Source organism: Cyprinodon tularosa, unplaced genomic scaffold (genome assembly GCF_016077235.1).
Source record: "Cyprinodon tularosa strain WSP-4 unplaced genomic scaffold, ASM1607723v1 ctg145, whole genome shotgun sequence".
Taxonomy (NCBI): domain Eukaryota; kingdom Metazoa; phylum Chordata; class Actinopteri; order Cyprinodontiformes; family Cyprinodontidae; genus Cyprinodon; species Cyprinodon tularosa.
Window position 1 is genome coordinate 20,022 of NW_024038276.1, and position 20,651 is coordinate 40,672.

At 38.4% G+C, this 20,651-nt stretch overlaps 1 protein-coding gene across 2 annotated transcripts; it reads right to left on the reverse strand.

Moving 5' to 3' along the window:
- Window positions 1–880: 880 nt before the first annotated feature.
- LOC119779267 (caspase-8-like) lies at window positions 881–19,268 on the reverse strand. 2 transcript variants are annotated; one of them, XM_038278837.1, is made up of 11 exons: window positions 18,933–19,268; window positions 17,280–17,421; window positions 17,012–17,187; window positions 16,023–16,128; window positions 15,018–15,179; window positions 12,990–13,056; window positions 11,425–11,480; window positions 11,206–11,314; window positions 10,923–11,050; window positions 7,359–7,744; window positions 881–1,223 (listed from the first exon to the last, which is right to left on the reverse strand). In XM_038278837.1, exons 2-11 carry the CDS (start codon window positions 17,385–17,387, stop codon window positions 1,088–1,090), a joined length of 1,434 nt encoding a protein of 477 aa, XP_038134765.1. In that variant the 5' UTR covers window positions 17,388–17,421; window positions 18,933–19,268; the 3' UTR covers window positions 881–1,087. The 2 variants fall into 2 exon arrangements, with proteins under 2 accessions (XP_038134765.1, XP_038134764.1); XM_038278836.1 differs by having other exon boundaries at window positions 17,280–17,424; window positions 18,933–19,267.
- Between the last annotated feature and the right edge of the window lie 1,383 nt (window positions 19,269–20,651).

Consider the following 20,651-nt stretch of genomic DNA (forward strand, 5'->3'; position numbering starts at 1 on the left):
TTACCTAAAGTGAAGATTGGTTTATAAGTTTATATTAAAAAACAATTATTTCAAAGTGTTTTGCCTGCTTAAGTAACTTATTTCTTAATCATATAATTCATTTTCATTTACAAAAAAAAAAACTCTGTTTAGATTTTAATTTGAAATCAAATACTGGATGCCAACAATTACAGTATTTGAGTTGTGTTTTTACTAAGTGCTTTTTTACACTTGATTAATTTCTTGGATGACTACTTTCTACTTTTACTTGAGTAAAAAAAAAAAAAAAAAACTACACGTACACACACACACAACTTTTACTTGGGTATATTTTTGGGGTTTCTATGAGCTATGATCTTGACATGATGTCTATGTAGTTTTTCCACTGAACACATTTTAATGAGTTCTAACTTTTATCACAATTATAAATAAAAAAAATCGTTTTATTTAAAAAAAAAAAGATTATATGTAGAAAAATGATGACAAAAATGTAGGTGTTCAGTATAAAAATGAGATAATTAGGCATAACTCTGAACTCATTCTATACCAAGGATCATATTGATAACACTTTGCTGCCCTCTAATGGTCAATTCTGCAACAAGCATCAGCGGTACATCTACACCTTAGCTAGGTAGTGGTTTGGGGTGATTTAATCACAGTAGTCTACAGGCTATCTATATAATTATATAACCAATAGTGAAATTAACTGTGGAGGGTTTTAATGTGCTTTATTAACAGATTATAACTGTAACCTTTATTTTTCATCTACACGATTTTGTAATGTAAAGAGTAGAAGATATTAGAAGAATTGAAATCTTTATATATTTTATCTTCTATGGCAGCATCTTAAAGGAATATAGACTGATTTTATTTTGTAAAAAAATACAGTAGATAACAGACATAACTATTCATCTTAATGTTTATTTAAGAAACGATTTGAAAATACTTTTTGGATGACAAAATCAAACCATTTCATTTTCACTTTCTCAACGTGCAAGGCAGCAATTCATCCAAGTAAGGAATCATTAATAGACTCCCATTCATGCTCACAGTCCACCACAATTTAGGTAATCTAAAATGGAGAATGCTCTGTGTGGCTCCAGACAGCTCAGATGAATCTGAGGACTAGCCTCTTGGTGAGCGTGTATTTGGGCTCCGGCATCTGTCGACTGGGTGGGGTGTAATTTTTGCTGACCTCTCTGTTCACACGCGTTAACACAGTGTGTATGTCGTCATTGTTAGGGCTGTGAAGGTAAACAGAAAACGAAAGTTAAACATCCATCTTTATTTACTAAGCAGTTAACTAAACGGCAGAGACTGAAGAAGACTGTTTGTAGGTTCCCTTAAAGCCTGGAAACTTATAAAATTAGATTTTTTAAAAGCAGGCAACCTTTCAAGAGTTCCACGGCAGCTCTGAACAGTTTTCTCAGAGGTCATGTTCCACAGTAAGCTGAGTAAACAGAGTAATCCACACCTGGAAGCAGGTGTTCTGCTAAGTTTGACCAAATTGGCTGAAACTACCTGTGGAAATTACTCTTTTCCAAACTAGATTCAGGGTCAACAAACTGCAGGCCCATTTATTGTTAACCACCTTTCCATAAGCCCTCTGTTTGCATCAAGGGCGTAGGTTTGATTTCAACTTTGGTAGGGACACTATTCTTCAGTTTCATTGGTCCTTTGCAAAAATATGCATGCTCTTTTTTATGCTTAATGTGAGCTTCAGGGCTCATTTTGTTTAAAGAGAACAGCAGCATTTCTTGCTACATTAATACAAATCTTATAAGCACTCCCGTATTTTCACGACCATAAGGCGCACCGTACTAAAAGGCGCACTCTCAGTTATGTGTCCCATTTCTGTATTTAACACACACATAAGGCGCACCGGACTATAGGGCGCGTTTTTTATATACAGGTACATGTCCTCTACTACCTTTAAATACCTCTACTGCGTATTTAAAAATACAGCGGGGGCAAAACTGAGTATGACTGTGCTTTATTCATGTATTTATTACAAAGTATTAATCAAACCTGGGTGCTGGCCGTGAGACAGACACATAGCAGATGACAGAGCTGTGGTCACTCCTAAATTAACTTAAAATCCTGAAACCTGCCGACGGAATTTGTTCGCTTTTATTACCGGTATAAGCCTGCAGCTAAAATTATTTAGATGAAAAAGACCTGCCAGCAGCCGCGGTGAACCTGGAGGCTGCCCAGCCTAGAGGCTGCTGATGAATGGATTTCTCCTGTTGGTGCACCGCTGGTATGTGGGGGTCTGAGCGCCTCCGACAGAAATAGATAATCTGGATGAACTGACTGCAATTATGAAGTTTTCAGGTGTATTTTCTCACTTAAAAACATATTAAAACTACTTTATTCCCACTGATCACAGCAAATATAGCTGCAAGATTTAGATTATTTAGATGAAAAACACCTGCCAGCCACCGCGGTGAAGAGGAGGAGACCCGCCCAGAGGCTGCTGTTGAATTAAGTTTTCAGGTAGAAAAATAGAGCGGGAGCAAAACTGAGTATGTTTGTGCTTTATTCATGTATTTATTACAAAGTATTAATCAAACCCATCAAAGTCATCATCCTCTGTTTCTGAATTAAACAGCTGCGCTAAATCAGACATGCCAATTTCCCCTTCTTCGCTGTCAGAGTCACTTTCCGTGCAGCGCGGCTCCTCAGAAATAATGCCGGCTTTTGCAAAAGCTTGAACAACAGAGCCAGCAGACACTAGTCCAAGCATCTGCAATCCATCCGCTAACGGTGGCGTAACTTGCCTGGCGCTGCCTTCCACTTATCCTGAAACTGTGGTCTCCGTCGGTCATCCATCGCTCCAACGCCGCTCGCAGCCTTACTTTGAACGGCTGGTTCACACCGATGTCGAGCGGTGGAAGTTCCTTTGTCAGACCCCCGAGATAACGGCGAGCACAGCGTTTATTTTTTTTCACCATGTTTTTCTCATCAGCTGTGAGATGGGCAAGCATGGAGTCACATATTAAAAGCGATGGTGATGCGTGGAAAAAAACCACCTGGTCTCCTCACATAGCCTACACCTCCCTCAGCCACACTTTCATCATCTCCTCATCCATCCAGCCCTTTCATTTGCTTTAAAATCATATGTCATCAGAGCGCTGTGTCTGTCTCGCTGTCAGCTCCCAGATCAGCTTCTCTGATTCGTTGATGCGGCGCATAAGCAGCAAAACTTCAATTTTTTCCATCTCGAGCAGCAGCAGCGCGTTGGCGGTGCGCTCCCGACTCGCTCAAAACACGCTGCGGGACCTTTTGCTGCGTCTATACGCTCGTCAACCGTTGACTTTGCATGTAAACTCGCTACTTCTGCTGCACCTGCTGCATCCGGTTCACAGCGAGCACAGCATTAATTTGTTTCACCATGTTTATCACGTCAGCTGTGAGATGGGCACGCATGGAGTCAGATTAACAGCGATGGTGTGGTGATGAGTGGAAAAAAAAACACCTGGTCTCCTTACATTCAGCCACTCTTTTATCATCTCCTCAATGAGGTGGTCTCAAAAGTCGCAGTTGCAACACACATAGGGCGCACCGCACCATAGGGCACACCGCACATTTTGAGGGGAAAAAAAGACGTTTATGTGCGCCTTATAGTCGTGAAAATACGGTACATGCACTAGATGCTGTTTATCAATATTTAAAGCATCACTGGCTCTGATGAATGTGGAATTAGGACTTTTTCCACTTTGAAAAGGATTGCATTTAAATTTACCTGCGACTAAGACAGTGTAATTTTAACCAAATATAGTCTATAATATGTGGATTTATCCTGTGTTTTCCTCTGAAGATAGAGAATTGTGCAGAGGTAAACAGAGGTAAACCCCACTCTTATTTTTTTTTATCTAATATGCTCTCTCTGGATCATGCAAAATAATACATTCAAGGGACAGCAAATAAATGTATTGTATTTACTTTAGCACTGGAACTAGAAGAGGAACTGACACTGAGCATTTAAAATATTAATATTAGAAGTTGTACATCTGGGCTGTGGTTACTCTGTGTAGCTAATTTCATGTATTTTATCTATGGCTGAAACAATTAATCATATTAACAAATTTTTTAAATAATCGTGAACTAATTTAGTAATTGATTAATCGTAAACTGGAGTATAGGGCCACTAAAATGTGCCTTAAGCCGGCAGAGCGACCCACTTAGAGCAGGAATTATACCAAGATTGTAAAAAAATATGCAAACATTTAGCGTTTAAGAAGTAAAAAAAAAAAAAGTTTTTGTCTCTCAATATTCTCCATCCAGAACTCCTCCAAAGGAAACGTTTAAACGTTTCTGTTTCACCTGGTTTCATTTCATAAAAGATCTTCTTTAAGGAGCCTTTGGCTATCTGATTAAAAGATAAAATAAAAGAAATCATAACGTTGTTAACTTATATTTCTCAAGTTCCACAAATCAAAAAACTCTCCCCTGCTTCTTTACAGAACTCTTGTCAGAAGCTTTCGCCGGTTTTAGCGTAGATAATATTTTTTTTATTTGGACTAGTTTCGTAGCCCAATATTAATTTATGTTAGTGTCTTTTTTTTCGCGCTCCAAGCACCCGCGCACATACAGACTAGAAATAACGCAATCAGAAAGAGAGAAGGTGGAACTTAAGGCAGAATAATCAGAGAGTTAAACCGCGCAGCACAGTTGATGCGCTGCTATGTGAACGGGACAGGAAAGAGCAGGCAGCTGCAGCTACCAGGCAGAGAAGCTGCGAGAGGAAAAGAAGCGGCTGCTGTATAGTAAATTATAAACATGTTGTTCACATCCAATTATTGGTAGGGACAAATGGGTCCGTCCAAAATTTTGGTAGGGACATGTCCCTATGGTACCTACGCCCATGGTTTGCATCAGTAAACCAGCAGAGCAGTAGGCCCATAAAAAAAATTTAAAGCACTTATTTAAAAACCTGCGGCTCCGGAGCCAAATGTGGCTCTTTTGACCCTTAATAGTGGCTAAAACTGATACTAAGTACAAACTAATGGATTATGATAAAATACCTGTCTTAGAAGCTTTATTGTTTTTATAAAAATATTTGAATTGAATTTTCACAACAGAGTGACATGTAAAAAACAAAGAAATATGTTTTTAGAACAATTGTTCTTTTAATTAACTTGGAAATTATGTTTTACGATTATTTTAAAAAGCTAAAAATACAAATAAATTGTTTGTTGTTTTAGATTTTCCCCCCAAAAGAGTTAATAACAACCACTGTACTTTGTTTTCCAATTTTTTAAGACGTTTAGCTTCCCATCCTAAATACACCTAAATACATCACAGACTTGCTATCAGTGTATCAACCATCCAGACCACTCAGGTCTTCTGGCTCCAGCCTGCTCTGCATACCTAGAACCAGAACTAAACATGGAGAAGCAGCATTTAGTTCCTATGCTCCACTTATCTGGAACACTTCCAGAAAACTGTAAAAGTGAGGAAAGCCTGAGTTCCTTTAAATCAAGACTAAAAACACATTTGTTTAGGATTGCCTTTGACTTTTCTAGTTAAAAAGTTCAACTAAAACATCACAAGTTCATCTTTTTTTTTCTTTAGTCCAACTGCTTTTAATGTTCTTTCTTGTTTCTGCATCTTTTTTTATTATTTATTTTTTCTTCTACTTGCTCTGATCGTGTTTTTTCCCCCTATATTTTAATCATGTAAAGCACTTTGCATTGTCTTTGTACTGAATTGTGCTGTACAAATAAATTTGCCTTGTCTTGCCTTGCCTATCCAGAAAGCTTTCTCAATTTAAAATGTCTGGAGTAGCATTGAGTTCCAGGCTTTTATGGACTAGCCCAACAAAAGCCTTGTTATGGCTTAGAAAACATGCAATTTAAACTGAAAACCCCTTTGTAATGGGGAGTCGTTGAAGTCGTTGTTGGCCTGAAAATCAACCCAAAACTGGCCCATGACTCTGTAATGGGGTAATGTAATTAGGGTTGTTATCGGCCTGGCTTAACCAGTGCGATGTTTGACCACCTGCATGGCGATGAGGACTGAGAAGATCCGCTCTGACGTGGCATTATAGGTTTTTCATGAGCTGAAACCTGAGACCACCCCCTCTGTTTAAATTAGTTTTTTCTCTCTTAACTTAAAGGAATAGTACACCCAAAACATGATTAGCCTTCATTTTCTACTCACCCCCATGATGAACAACACTCTGGAGTACTTTTTTGATATCTCAAATGCATCTGGAGATCTGGGAGGCTTCTTGCTGTCTGCTGACATTCAAATAATGGAGGTCTATGGTGCCCAAGGCAGAAAGGTCCTTAAAAGTCCACAAAAAACGTGTCAATATTCCTCCATACTGCTCGTCCAATGTATTCCAAGTGTCCTGAGTGGGTAGCGTCCATAATTTACTCGAAACGAAGTCATTTAGAATGTTTTTAGAGCATAAACAGTAGTGTATAGGATTTCCTGAAAGCGCGCACATGCGCGTTCACGACGCTACGGAAGCCGGCAGACCAAACCAGATGAAAGTGCGCATTCAGCGTCTGCTCTGCCAATAATGCAAGCGTAGAAGAAGAAATGTGCTGTTTACCTGTGCAAAGAAAGAAACAACGAAAGAAAAATGTCTGAGGACTTCAGTGTTGAGGAAGAGCATGAGTTCTTTGCCGAGCTGAATGCGCACTTTCGTCTGGTTTGGTCTGCCGCGGTTTCCGTAGACTCGTGAACGCTCTTTCAGGAAATCCTATACACTACTGTTTATGCTCTAAAAACATTCTAAATGACTTCGTTTCGAGTAAATTCTGGATGCTACCCACTCAGGACACTTGGAATACATTGGACGAGCAGTATGGAGGAATATTGAAACGTTTTTTGTGGACTTTTATGGACCTTTCTGCCTCGGGCACCATAGACCTCCATTATTTGAATGTCAGCAGACGGCAAGAAGCCTCCCAGATCTCCAGATGCATTTGAGATATCAAAAAAGTACTCCAGAGTGTTATTCAGCATGGGGGTGAGTAGAAAATGAAGGCTAATCATGTTTTGGGTGTACTATTCCTTTAAATGGCTTCCTTCACACCCCTTTCAAACCACCTGTCTTCTTTGTCCAAAATGTGAAAATTCTGTTCTTCAAACGAGCGTCCTTTTTCCTAAAGCCTTTGTCCTTAGCTTTAACAAGGCTTTTGGGAAACTATGTGTCCAGTGGTCTGTTTTTAACTTTTTTTATTAATGACTATGACCTGGATTACTGAGAATCTTCACCAGCATGTTGTTTTAGATGCAACAAAATTCCTATCACAGATATTTTAATGAAAGGTTGCAGACCCCTGATCTAGACCCAACGGAAAATGACCCGAAACTGGTATCATTTATGGCAGGATATACAGGATACACAATAAATTCCTCACCTTTCAGCTGCTTTTTTCAGCTGCTTGCACAGCTCTTGGATGTACAAAGAGCCATTGCGCGTGTGCCGGTAACACTTGTGGTTAGGCACTGTGGCCATGCCCAGCAACATGTCTGCGCCTGAAGCCACTGTATTCTCAGGAGCACAATCCGCCTCTATGGACAACCTGGATGTCATCTTAGGGAGCTCTCCTGGTTTGGTGCACTGACAGACTGGGTCCTGTCCCTTCGCACCCTGACACGCTTGAATGAAGAAGAGTTTGGGCTTCCCCAATAAGGTGGGGGCTTTCATGTTACTGAACGGCTCAGTCAGCTGCTCCAGCTTCACTTCCTTCTCATCAGTGCCGTAGACAAAGCCATTTCCTCCGTGGGAAAGCACACATAACACCTAACAAGCAGATTGGAGGAGAAAAAAAACATATCCAAGTTGTATTACGTCTTGGTTTTACTCCATGTTATATAACTTTAAGCTCAACAGTTACAAGTAAGCAGCTATGTTTGAAAAAATAAATGTTTAAAGTAACTATCCCAGCGTATTACCTAATGAATAAAAACAAACAAACAAAAAACACAACTGTACTTTGTTATCAAAGTTTTAAGACGTTTCGCTTCACATCCAGAAAGCTTTATCAATTCAAAATGTGTGGAGAAGTGTTGAGCTCCAGGCTTTTATAACATGCAAATTGGTTCAGTTTGCATGTTTTCTAAGACATAACAAGGATTTTGTTGGGCTACTACAGGTGCTGGTCATAAAATTAGAATATCATGAAAAAGTAGATTGATTTCAGTAATTCCATTTAAAAAGTGAAACTTGTATATTATATTCATACATTACATACAAACTCATATATTTCAGATGTTTATTTTGTTTAATTTTGATGATTACAAATGACAACAAATGAAAATCTCAAATTCATCATATCAGAAAATTTGAATATTGTGAAAAGGTTCAAAATTGATGGCCCCTGGTGCCACACTCTAATCAGCTAATTAACTCAAACCACCTGCAAAAGCCTTTAAATGGTCTTTCAGTCTAGTTCTATAGGCTACGCAATCATGGGGAAGACTGCTGACTTGACAGTTGTCCAAAAGACGACCATCGACACCTTGCACAAGGAGGGCAAGAAACAAAAGGTCATCGCTAAAGAGGCTGGCTGTTCACAGAGCTCAGTGTCCAAGCACATTAATAGAGAGGCGAAGGGAAGGAAAAGATGTGGTCGAAAAAAGTGTACAAGCAAGAGAGATAACCGCACCCTGGAGAGGATTGTGAAACAAAACCCCTTCAAAAATGTGGGGGAGATTCACAAAGAGTGGACTGCAGCTGGAGTGAGTGCTTCAAGAACCACCACACACAGACGTATGAAAGACATGGGTTTCTGCTGTCGCATTCCTTGTGTCAAGCCACTCTTGAACCACAGACAGCGTCAGAAGCGTCTTGCCTGGGCTAAAGAGAAACAGGACTGGACTGCTGGTGAGTGGTCCAAAGTCATGTTCTCTGATGAAAGTAAATTTTGCATTTCCTTTGGAAATCAAGGTCCCAGAGTCTGGAGGAAAAGAAGAGAGGCACTTCATCCACGTTGCTTGAAGTCCAGTGTAAAGTTTCCACAGTCAGTGATGGTTTGGGGTGCCATGTCATCTGCTGGTGTTGGTCCATTGTGTTTTCTGAGGTCCAGGGTCAACGCAGCCACATACCAGGAAGTTTTAGAGCACTTCATGCTTCCTGCAGCTGACCAACTTTTTGGAGATGCAGATTTCATTTTCCAACAGGACTTGGCACCTGCACACAGTGCCAAAGCTACCAGTACCTGGTTGAAGGACCATGGTATCCCTGTTCTTAATTGGCCAGCAAACTCTCCTGACCTTAACCCCATAGAAAATCTATGGGGTATTGTGAAGAAGAAGATGCAATACACCAGACCCAACAATTCAGAAGAGCTAAAAGCCACTATTAGAGCAACCTGGGCTATCATAACACCTGAGCAGTGCCACAGACTGATCGACTCCATGCCACGCCGCATTGCTGCAGTAATACAGGCCAAAGGAGGCCCAACTAAATACTGAGTGCTGTACATGCTCATACTTTTCATGTTCATACTTTTCAGTTGGCCAACATTTCTAGAAATCCTTTGTTTTTATTGGTCTTCAGTAATATTCTAATTTTCTGATATGATGAATTTGAGATTTTCATTTGTTGTCATTTGTAATCATCAAAATTAAACAAAATAAACATCTGAAATATATGAGTTTGTATGTAATGTATGAATATAATATACAAGTTTCACTTTTTAAATGGAATTACTGAAATCAATCTACTTTTTCATGATATTCTAATTTTATGACCAGCACCTGTATATAAAAGCCTGGAGCTCAACGCCTCTCCAGAAATTATGAACTGAGAAAGCCTTCCGGATGGGAAGCGAAATGTCTTCAAACTTTGAAAAAAAGACCAGGGATATTTAAAAAATATATTTTTTGGAATAGCTCTGACCTGGATGACTGAGAATCTTTACCAGCACATTACCTACTGAAGTTGTAAAAAGATAAAAAAAAAAAAACTACCTTTAAACGCACACAAACACACTTCAAGACTTAAAGCTGGAGTTCAAAACAAAGATCAAAATTGGAAAGATAATTGAATGAACTTGAATTGTTGGACGGTTGACTGTGTCAGAAAATGTCTAAAACTGTATCCAAAATTATTAACTTGATATTGATACCCAGAACAATATTCCATATTTGAAAGTAATTTTCAATAACTAATTATTTCCATTTTAAAATTGGAAGATGGTTTATTGACAGAATCGCTGGTTAAATTAGTATAAAAATAAATGTAGAATAAATAACCCAAATATAACAATCTAATAATATTTTAAATGTATTATTTGAATGTGCTAATTATACAGAAATATAAAATAATTAATAGAAAAAATTTCCAAACATTTTTTGGGGGGTTTTGATATCATGCCTCATTAGCCTTGTATTTAAATATACTGTTATAATGTGTATTTTTACCTGTTTTGTCCATGTCTAAGTGCATACACCTTCTGTTGGTTAATTGCTGCACAGAAATTCACCAGATTAATAATTTTTCTCAGGCACTGCGTTTAGTCTAGCCCTCCGATTATGTCCCCAGATCTCAATCCATCACAGCCCCATTGAGATTTGGTAACGTCACACCAACAGATCTGTCGTACCATCTAATCAATAGGGACCAAAAGCTCTCAGGAAAGTCTATTAAAGCAGCTGGTGAATACACTGCAAAAACAACATAAAAATAAGTCAAAATTTCTTAAATTAAGTGTATTTATCCTTAATTTGAGTCGGTAAATGAGATAGTTTGCCAATGGAATGAGTATTTTTACACTTAAAATAAGATAATTGGATAAAATGCACTTGAAATAAGACAATGCAATTGTGTTTTCTTATTTTAAGTGTAAATTGTCTTGTTCCATTGGCAAAATGTCTCGTTTACCTCCTCAATTAAAAAAAAGTGTATGCAGTGTATGCCATATGTACAACTTCTGAAAACGCATTCCTTAAAGATGATGGTAAGAGAAACTACTCACAAAGGCATCCTCCGTAGAAAAATCCCTATCGCTCAGTTCCTTTATTTTCTTAAGAATCTCTTCAGCAGTTAGATTTTTGTGTGACTTCACCGTAAAGCCAAAGCTATCGAACAGTGAGTCTAGAGCGTCTGTATCACATAGAAGATAAGTCAAATTAAAGGTTATTCACCGATAGGTCATTTATCTGAAACAAAAACTGATTAGTGACTATATCAAGCCAATAAAGGACACAAAAGATGCATTATTTGAACTGAAAGCTGTTAATATAAATAAAAATAACTACTTTGATCCGAGTCAGTGCCCTCGCGACGTCCGAGTTTGCCACTGAAGGTCTCATTGTTGATGATCACACACAGACCTCTGGGATTCTTAGTGAAAACGTAGTACTCTGTCTACAGGACAAAAGGACAGAGCCAGGTGAGAAAAGGCCCTTGATGAGACATTTGGATGAATAAATTAAATAAGAAATAAGAGAAAACTGTGAGTGTGTAATATCAGTTACCTCATCAGATAAAGGCAGCGTTATCTGTGATTGAGTATCAGAGCAAACGTCTACATCTGGAAAACAAACATGATGTGGGAGCTTAAAGAATACAGAGAAAAAGGTCTTTCTAAGCTTTAATATGCTACTTTAACTGATACTGCAGCATAACCACACCTTTAGATTGCACCCTTTCATTGTCCTGCCACCTTTGTTGGATTGTAAGATTTATTACAAATTAAATTCTAGGTTAGTCTATGCACTGTTTTTTTTTTAAATAGAAGCAGATATTTCAAATAATGACATTATAATTAGTGTTTTACCATTATAGTGACACAAAAAAACGTCATTACAGATCCTATACAGCTGGACATGCTCTTTTACTTCAATGCCACAAAGGAACTCCATATTTGGTAATACGTTCTTCTAGTTTGACAATCTGCTGAAACCAGTTAAAACTAAAGTCTGCCTGTGATTCAAAAGTTTAAATCTCATGATAATACAAAAGGGTTTCAGTGAAAAATGGAGGAAGAAACATTTGACAGTCATGTCAATGTTTATGTCTGCAGTGTTATAAAGTCTAACACTGTCTGCCTTCTACTTTCACAGAAAAGCAGCTTTAGGCTGTAAAGTACATTTATTGACTGCTTCTTAAAGCATAAGGTTCCATTTTCTATTGCCCTGATTGACTGTTTTCAGGTCACTTAAATGTAAAAGCATCATTCTAAAAATTTATTAAACTAAACTGAATTCATTTGCTCTGAAAAAAAGTTTTTCGTTTCATTCAAAATGTTATTTGTCCATTTGTACCTTACTATTATTCATTATCAGTTAAAAAAATTTGGTTTTACATTTGGTTAAACTCATATTTGACACATTTTGAGCTGGTAGATGTCAATACCCAACAATTCACATAAAATCTATCAATGTTGAAACTTAGAACAATGGTGATGCATATTATGCTAGTTTAGCATATTTGGCTAACAGCTACAGTTAGCTGTTACAGTTAGCCCACACATGTTTCTTATTCTTACATAATTTATCTTATATTTGATATAATTAATCTTATGTACTAAGCTAATGCTAACCCCTCTGCTGCAGTCTAAAAACCTACAGAGTAAATTTAACCAGATGTGAAATGTCAAACTGTTTTTGATTACTCTATGGCCTACAGGCCTGGTCACAAGCATAAATAAATTGAATATTTAAACTGAAACTGAATCATAGAATTGAAAGTAAACCTTTTCCAAATTTCAAATGAATACCTACTCCATCAGCTCTATTCAATTTCTGTGTCTGATGGCACAAGTTTCTCCACATTTTAGTGCATTACAATGATTTATCACATTGCATCAATAAATTATGATTTCTTTTTTGTCTCAATGGAAAAGAAATAAATATCTGATTTAACAATGAGCAAAATAAAAATTTTTATTCAAAAGCTGGCTGCACATAGCTGGGATTTGTTAGACTGATGTCAAAATAATCAGCCTTAAAAAGTCTGCATTGGTCGAATTCTAGTTTATAGCCATTTTAAGGTTTTTAATACAAATATGTGAGCAAATCTTTTGAAAGTAGAGCCTTACATTGTGCAGGCTGAGTCTCACACATGGACAAAGATGGCTGTAAAACGTGAGGAATGCCGTTCGATCTCTGTTGGAGAGAAACAGTTGCACGTGTCAGTCAGCTAATGAGCTACAGGATTTACCGTATTTTCACGACTATAAGGCGCACATAAACGTCTTTTTTTCCCCTCAAAATGTGCGGTGCGCCCTTTGGTGCGGTGCGCCCTATGTGTGTTGCAACTGCGACTTTTGAGACCACCTCATTGAGGAGATGATGAAAGAGTGACTGAGGGAGGTGAATGTAAGGAGACCAGGTGGTTTTTTTCCCACTCATCACCACACCATCGCTGTTAATCTGACTCCATGCGTGCCCATCTCACAGCTGATGTGAAAAACATGGTGAAACAAATTAATGCTGTGCTCGCTGTGAACCGGACGCAGCAGGTGCAGCAGAAGCAGCGAGTTTACGTGCAAAGTCAACGGTTGACGAGCGTATAGACGCAGCAAAAGGTCCCGCAGCGCGTATTGAGCAGCAGGCGCAGCGCGTCGGGAGCGCGCCGCCAACGCGCTGCTGCTGCTCGAGATGGAAAAATTGAAGTTTTGCTGCTGGACGCGCCGCATCAACGAATCTGGGAGCTGACAGCGAGACAGAAACATCGCTCTGATGACACATGATATTAATGCAAATGAAAGGGCTGGATGGATGAGGAGATGATGAAAGCGTGGCTGAGGGAGGTGTATGTGAGGAGAACAGGTGGTTTTTTCCACGTATCACCATCGCTTTTAATATGTGACTCCATGCGTGCCCATCTCACAGCTGATGTGAAAAACATGGTGAATCAAATGAACGCTGTGCTCGCCGTTATCCCGGGGGTCTGACAAAGGAACTTCCACCGCTCGACATCGGTGTGAACCGGCCGTTCAAAGTAAGGCTGCGAGCGGCGTGGGAGCGATGGATGACAGACGGAGACCACAGTTTCACGATAAGTGGAAGGCAGCGCCAGGCAAGTTACGCCACCGTTAGCGGATGGATTGTTGATGCTTGGACTAACGTGTCTGCTGGCTCTATTGTTCAAGCTTTTGCAAAAGCCGGCATTATTTCTGAGGAGCCGCCCGGCACGGAAAGTGACTCTGACAGCGAAGAAGGGGAAATTGGCATGTCTGATTTAGCGCAGCTGTTTAATTCAGAAACAGAGGATGATGACTTTGATGGGTTTGATTAATACTTTGTAATAAATACATGAATAAAGCACAAACATACTCAGTTTTGCTCCCGCTCTATTTTTCTACCTGAAAACTTAATTCAACAGCAGCATCTGGGCAGGGTTCACCGCGGCGGCTGGCAGGTGTTTTTCATCTAAATAATCTAAATCTTGCAGCTATATTTGCTGTGATCAGTGGGAATAAAGTAGTTTTAATATGTTTTTAAGTGAGAAAGTCCACCTGAAAACTTCATAATTGCAGTCAGTTCATGCAGGTTATCATCCTGCCTATAGGCTACTATTTCTGTCGGAGCCGCTCAGACCCCGACATACCAGCGGTACACCGACAGTAGAAATCCCTTCATCAGCAGCCTCTAGGCCGGGTAGCCTCCAGGTTCACCGCGGTGGCTGGCAGGTGTTTTTCATCTAAATAATTTAAACTGCAGGCACCAGGATACCGGTAATAAAAGCGAACATATTCTGTCGGCAGGTTTCAGGATTTTAAGTTAATTTAGGAGTGATCACAGCGCTCTGTCATCTGCGATGTGTCTGTCTCACGGCCAGCTCCCAGGTTTGATTAATACTTTGTAATAAATACATGAATAAAGCACAGTCATACTCAGTTTTGGGCCCGCTGTATTTTTAAATACGCAGTAGAGGTATTTAAACGTAGTAGAGGACATGTACCGGTATATAAAAAACGCGCCCTATAGTCCGGTGCGCCTTATGTGTTTGTTAAATACAGAAATGGCACACATAACTGAGGCTGCGCCTTTTAGTACGGTGCGCCTTATGGTCGTGAAAATATGGTATGTATCAGAGAGGAAGCTTTAACACAGAGACAGACCTCTTGACTGCTGCTGACAGGAGGAGTGGTGTTGTTCATGTAGTTTTCCACAGTCATCGCCAGCTGTCGATCAAACTCCAGCAGGAGAACGTGGAGCTCCCTAACGTTTCTGTTTGAGATTAGTCCGGCCTTCTCCATTTCAGAAAACACATTCAGAGCTGTCTGTAATTGAAAGAGAAAGAAATTTTTTTAATGAAGATGTCGAAAAATTATATGAAAACTACAAGCCTCACCCACCTTAGGAGGCACCTGAGGAGCATTAAAAGAACAATAACACAAGAAGGTGCAGGAAAACTCAATAGCTTTAAAAAGCACTGTTAAAATTCCTGCCTTTTAATTGCAAAATATTAGGAGCATGATAAATAAATTATTAACGTTTTTCCTTCTTTTATTAGAAAAACATCCTGCATGATTCAGAAAAATCAAACCTGATATATGGGAATAACTAAATATATATGGAAAAGCCACAATAACCTGCTGCTCCAGTAGGATTATCCTAATGTTGAGAGATAACCAGATCATTAACACATTATTGATGCATTATTTTGAGCAGAAGTATGTTTTGAATGGTGCTAAACAATTATTGTGTGTATTGTTTTTAAGAGGGCACGTTTAAAGCACTAACAGATGCGGTGAAGACTTTCTAAAAGCTCTGCTGTAGAGTTTTCAAGTAAGCAACTTTACCTAGTAAAAAAACTTTTTTGAACTTCTTCTGTCTGCCCCAAAAGTACAACAGGAAGTTGTAAAGAGTCACCAATAGGGAGCCTTTTACAACAAGCAGGGCATAATTTACATTTATCTAAGTTTAATGTATATGCATCTTAGAGTTGCCAAATTTAGCGTAAACACAAAATCTTTATTTCCTCCGCTTGGCTAGTTTTCTTTGTTCATTCATACAGTGGATGCTAATACTTAGAACCTTTAACTGAGATAAAAAGTTGAGCTATGATGTCATGAGTTGCTATGCTGTGTGATGCGGCTCAAAGATTGCGGGTGTGTTCTCACGCTGCTCAGCTCCAGGGGTCGTTTAGGCAACTTATCTTTGAGGAGAAACTTCAACTTATCCAGGTTCTCTTGGGTCAAATCCTCATGGATTTTGTAGAGCAACAACCTTAAAGTGAGAGCACACAAGTTCAAATAAACCACATGGAAGAAGGAAAGCAACGAAAAGAGACATAGACACTAATAGTTTAGACCGGTTTACTATATGACTGCAAAATAAAAATGGATGCTTTAAGCACCTTTGTTCATTTCAATCATTCAAATATCTATTCTATTCAGCATCTATTTTAATGACAAATCAACATAGTTTCTGTCAGGTTTGAATAAAATTTGTGACTGTCACTATGTGTAAAGCTGCTGCTACACTGCAATTTCCCAGCTTGGGATAAATAAAGTACATCTATCTATCTATCTATCTATCTATCTATCTATCTATCTATCTATCTATCTATCTATCTATCTATCTATCTATCTAAATACATGGAGTCAAGAAACCAGAAGGATGATGTATCTTTGTGTCTTCTCTTTTTATCATGCCTAACTATTTAATGGTGTTTTTGCTTCTATGCATCTTCCTCCCTTTCTTAATTTTTTTGCCATTCCTTATGTCCTTCTTCCGTGTATCTTTTTCTCCTTTTGTCCCCCCTTTCTTTTATGGTGTGCCCTCATTCATTCCTTACACCCTTTTTTGCTTCCATTCTTTTTTTCTTTCCTTTCTTCCTTTTACCTCTCCTCCTTAGTCACTTGTATTTCAACAATTAATACCTAAATCCTTCCACCTCTACTGTACATTATCACCCATAGCTTCATGGTGAACTTCAGTATTTCCTTTTCAAGACAAACATACAGGCCAGTTGAGTTTTTAACATTTTTGGATAGATAGAAATGTGTAGAAATGCTGAACTTCAGATTAAAGGTAATGAACTGAATCATTTGAGCACCTCTGCTGTATCATTGCTGCCTTTACAGCATGTGATTGCCGAGTCTGTTACCTGTATTCCGAGAGGAAGGGATTAGCGTCTGTTTCCTCCGTTTGTCTGCTGTCATTCTCCAGCATGTTGAGGAGATCTGCTCGATGGATAGTGTACAACAGCTGAGAGAGGAAGGAACTGTTCTCCAGGAGACCTTTCTCCTCCATTCTCATGAACAGCTCCTTTGCATCCTTGATCTATAGGAGGATCACAAAAGAAAAAAAAACATAAATGTATGTTGAAGAGAAAAACGTCAGAGACACAACAGAACCCCAAACATGCTTCTCACCCCTTCGAGGCGTTTTCTGTTGATTATATCGCTGCACAGAAAGCACAGCTCTGCCACCTCGGAAGAGTCCAGGTCCTCATCGATCCGGGACAGCAGCACCCTGTCCATCTCCTCTCACTCCTATATTGTGCTTAGCTTAGAGCTGCTGTGGAAACAGATCAAACAATATATAAACAGTAAGCAGGTGTGAAGAGGTCACTAAAAGACACTCTAGGATGTTTCAGAAAGTAATCAGGAAAACAGCATGGCAGCCAGTGACAATATTAGTGTAAATCGTTTTTTATTGTTATTCCCTGCTAAAGATGTCTCTCTCTGTATATATGAACATATACATCAATTTTCTGTCATGCTTATCCCAAGCGTGGTCGCGAGGGATCCTGGTGATCATCTCCAGCTGTCTACGGGCGAGAGAGGTCGCCGGTCCATCGCAGGGCAACACAGAGATAAAAAACCATTCACACACACACTCACACCTAAGGACAATTTAGAGAATCATGTTTTTTCGACTGTCAGAGGAAGCTGGAGTACCCTGAGAGAACCCACGCATGCTCAGGGAGGACATAAAAACTCCATGCAGAAAGACCCCGGGCTGGGAACTGAACCTGGAACCTTCTTGCCTGAAGCCAAGGCCACAGTGCTGCTCACTGTACCACTGAGCAGTCTGCTATATATATATATATATATATATATATATATATATATATATTTATGTCTTTCTAATAACAGCAGATGGACTCACTGTAAACAAAACACAGAATATTCTTCTTAAATCAACTGAAAATTACAGACTATTTCCATTTATGCTTCAGTGCATATCTTTAACCTGAATTTACTTCTTATCAAACTCAAAACTATGTTTTTTATGTCCTCATGAGGTCATGCTACAATTAATGAATCTGAGGTCATTTATTTATTGCGATATTTTGAATTGATATGACAGACTGCTGTATCTTAGATGCACAAAGGGGTGCCTCTATAGATCTTTCCTCCATGCTGCTGTTAGACTTCATCATCTTTGCTTGTAACCAACAGGCCCAGTAAGTGTTTACAGCCATACTAATAGGAGCCCAGGTTCTTGATCTGATCAATATTTAAATTCCTTCCAGTCTGTTTAATATGTGACTTACAGATGTTAAGGAATAGAGATTTTAATAAATAATTTTACCTTTATTATTATTTTTTTTACCTCTTCTGTTTTCGCTGTAGTTTCTGCATTATTCTGTCTGCATGTCTTCATAATAACAGCACAGTATTTTTTTCCTTTTCAAATTTATTTTTTTATTTGCTGTAGCAGCTTAAATGTTAAGCTTTTATTTAGTCTTAAGTTAGTCTCATGTCTTCTGAGTTGTTGTTTTTCACCTTTGCCACACCCGAGTTATCTAGGTATTTATTCCCATATTATTTTACTTCCTGCCTGATGGCAATAGGAGAAAATTACGTCAGAATGGCGATAATAAAAACTATAGCAATGTTCTAACTAACAACAAATATTGTAATGACTGATGTTTGTAGGTTTATATCGGACTGTCTGCCATTTAAATTGGCCTAATTTTTGAATAGATAAAATGGCGTTAAAGTTGGTTGTTAGTGAAATTTGTCTTAGAGTAACTGGGAGGGCTTAGTTTACCAACTAACAAAGTTACAGATACTCACTTATTCCGAAGTTTGGAGGTTTAAGAGAAAAAAGTCGCAATAAAGGATCCGGGTTGCTGGTTTGGAATTTCGTCTCTGAAACAAAACACAATTTTGAAGCAATAAAAAAGACTTCTGGTTTTGAAAGTGGTTTGTAGCTCACTAAGGTTTCATTTTCAGAGGATTCAGAGCGCATGTTTTTAAGCAAAAGGAAAACGTCACTCCCTTATCACTTCCGACACACTTCCTTAGTTTTTCTTCCATCCTAAGGGACGAATTTATAAACTATTTAGTTGCATTAAGTTGCAAGTTGAGGTTAGCGTTTCATAAGATTTACAGTAACATTATAAACTTTTTGTCGGAAGGCAACTTTTCAGCTTCCTTAGGCTGCGTTGCGTAACCAGACGTGCGTCGCCATGTTGTGAGTGGCAGTGCAAAGAAAAAAAAAACTGATGAGTTTGGCTCCATCTGTGTGAGTGTGAGTGAGAAAGTAAAGTAAAAAACAAAGTTTATATTTAGTCTGTCATTGAGTTTACAAACATGGCGACATAGCAAAAAGAAAACAGGTAAAACCTCATGGAAATGGATTTGAGACTTTAGAAAATTTAATTCAGTACACTGTAAAACTTAATATTTTATTTTAATTTTAAAAAAGTAAAGCGAGCATAAAGGTATAGGGAACGATATTTTATTTTGGGGTGGATCTCTCTCTCTCTCTCTCTCTCTCTCTCTCTCTCTCTCTCTCTCTCTCTCTATATATATATATATATATATATATATATATATATATATATATATATATATATATATATATATATGTATATTTCTTTTTTTTTTTTACTTTACTTATGCCAACTAAAATTCAACACAATTCATCATCAGAAAATTGCAGAAATAAAGTCCAGTTTCTATCAGTGGCGTTTAGAGTCCTTAATAATATAAAGTATTGTTCTCTTTTAGGGTGGAACCTAATGTAATTCAGGTCGGGACAGTTCAACACTGGTGTGGCATCTCCAGGTTTTAGACACGCTAAAAGTTAATAACATACTTTTGCATTTAAATTCAACCAATAAATTATTTTGACCCAAAATCACAAAGAAAATCTAGGGAGAGGGAAAAAATAATCCAAAGTTCAAGAAATGGAGCTCATCACATCCTCTCTGACTGTAATTATCCCAGTTGCTTTGTCTTACAGTTTTTTTACACTAAATTTACTATCACTACACATCTTTTCCACTGACCTGTTGTGTCCTTCTAATGGAGGATATCAGTAATTCTCTGATGAACAACTTCCCAGTTCAGTAGTCTTTTTTTGAGCAGCCTGAAGCCCCAGTGTTAGAATGGATTTTTACTTCTGATCCAGTAGTGGGAACTAAGTTTAAGAAAATTTTTAAAGCAAAAATACTTTATTTTATGATAACATTTACTATATATAGCTTAAAAAGTAAACGGGACACCTAAACAACATTCTGCAACTCCAAGTCAGATTCAATATTATGACATTACCAGTGAAGGATGTAATTCTGCCATCAACATCCTCTAGCCTGTCAGTTTTGGTTTGGGGATGAATTTCTTTGCAGGGCTGCAATGTCCTTAATGAATTTCAATGCTACGGACTGGCCCGTTCTACAGAAGTGAATTCAGTCGAGCACATGTAAAACAGCATATCTTGTTCCATCCTCCAACACTACTCTGCTCCACAGGCTGTCCAGGAGTCAACATGCTTTAAGGTCTGGGAGG

Bases quoted from the DNA above. Each gene is read 5' to 3' on its own strand.
- LOC119779267 (XM_038278837.1), bottom strand. From the start codon at position 17,387: ATGGACAGGGTGCTGCTGTCCCGGATCGATGAGGACCTGGACTCTTCC. The intron at 11,481-12,989 runs GTAAGGCTCTAC...TTTGTTTTCCAG, and splicing joins TGAGACTCAGCCTGCACAAT to ATGTAGACGTTTGCTCTGAT. The intron at 1,224-7,358 runs GTGAGGAATTTA...TTACCTTCACAG, and splicing joins CTGAAAAAAGCAGCTGAAAG to CCCTAACAATGACGACATAC.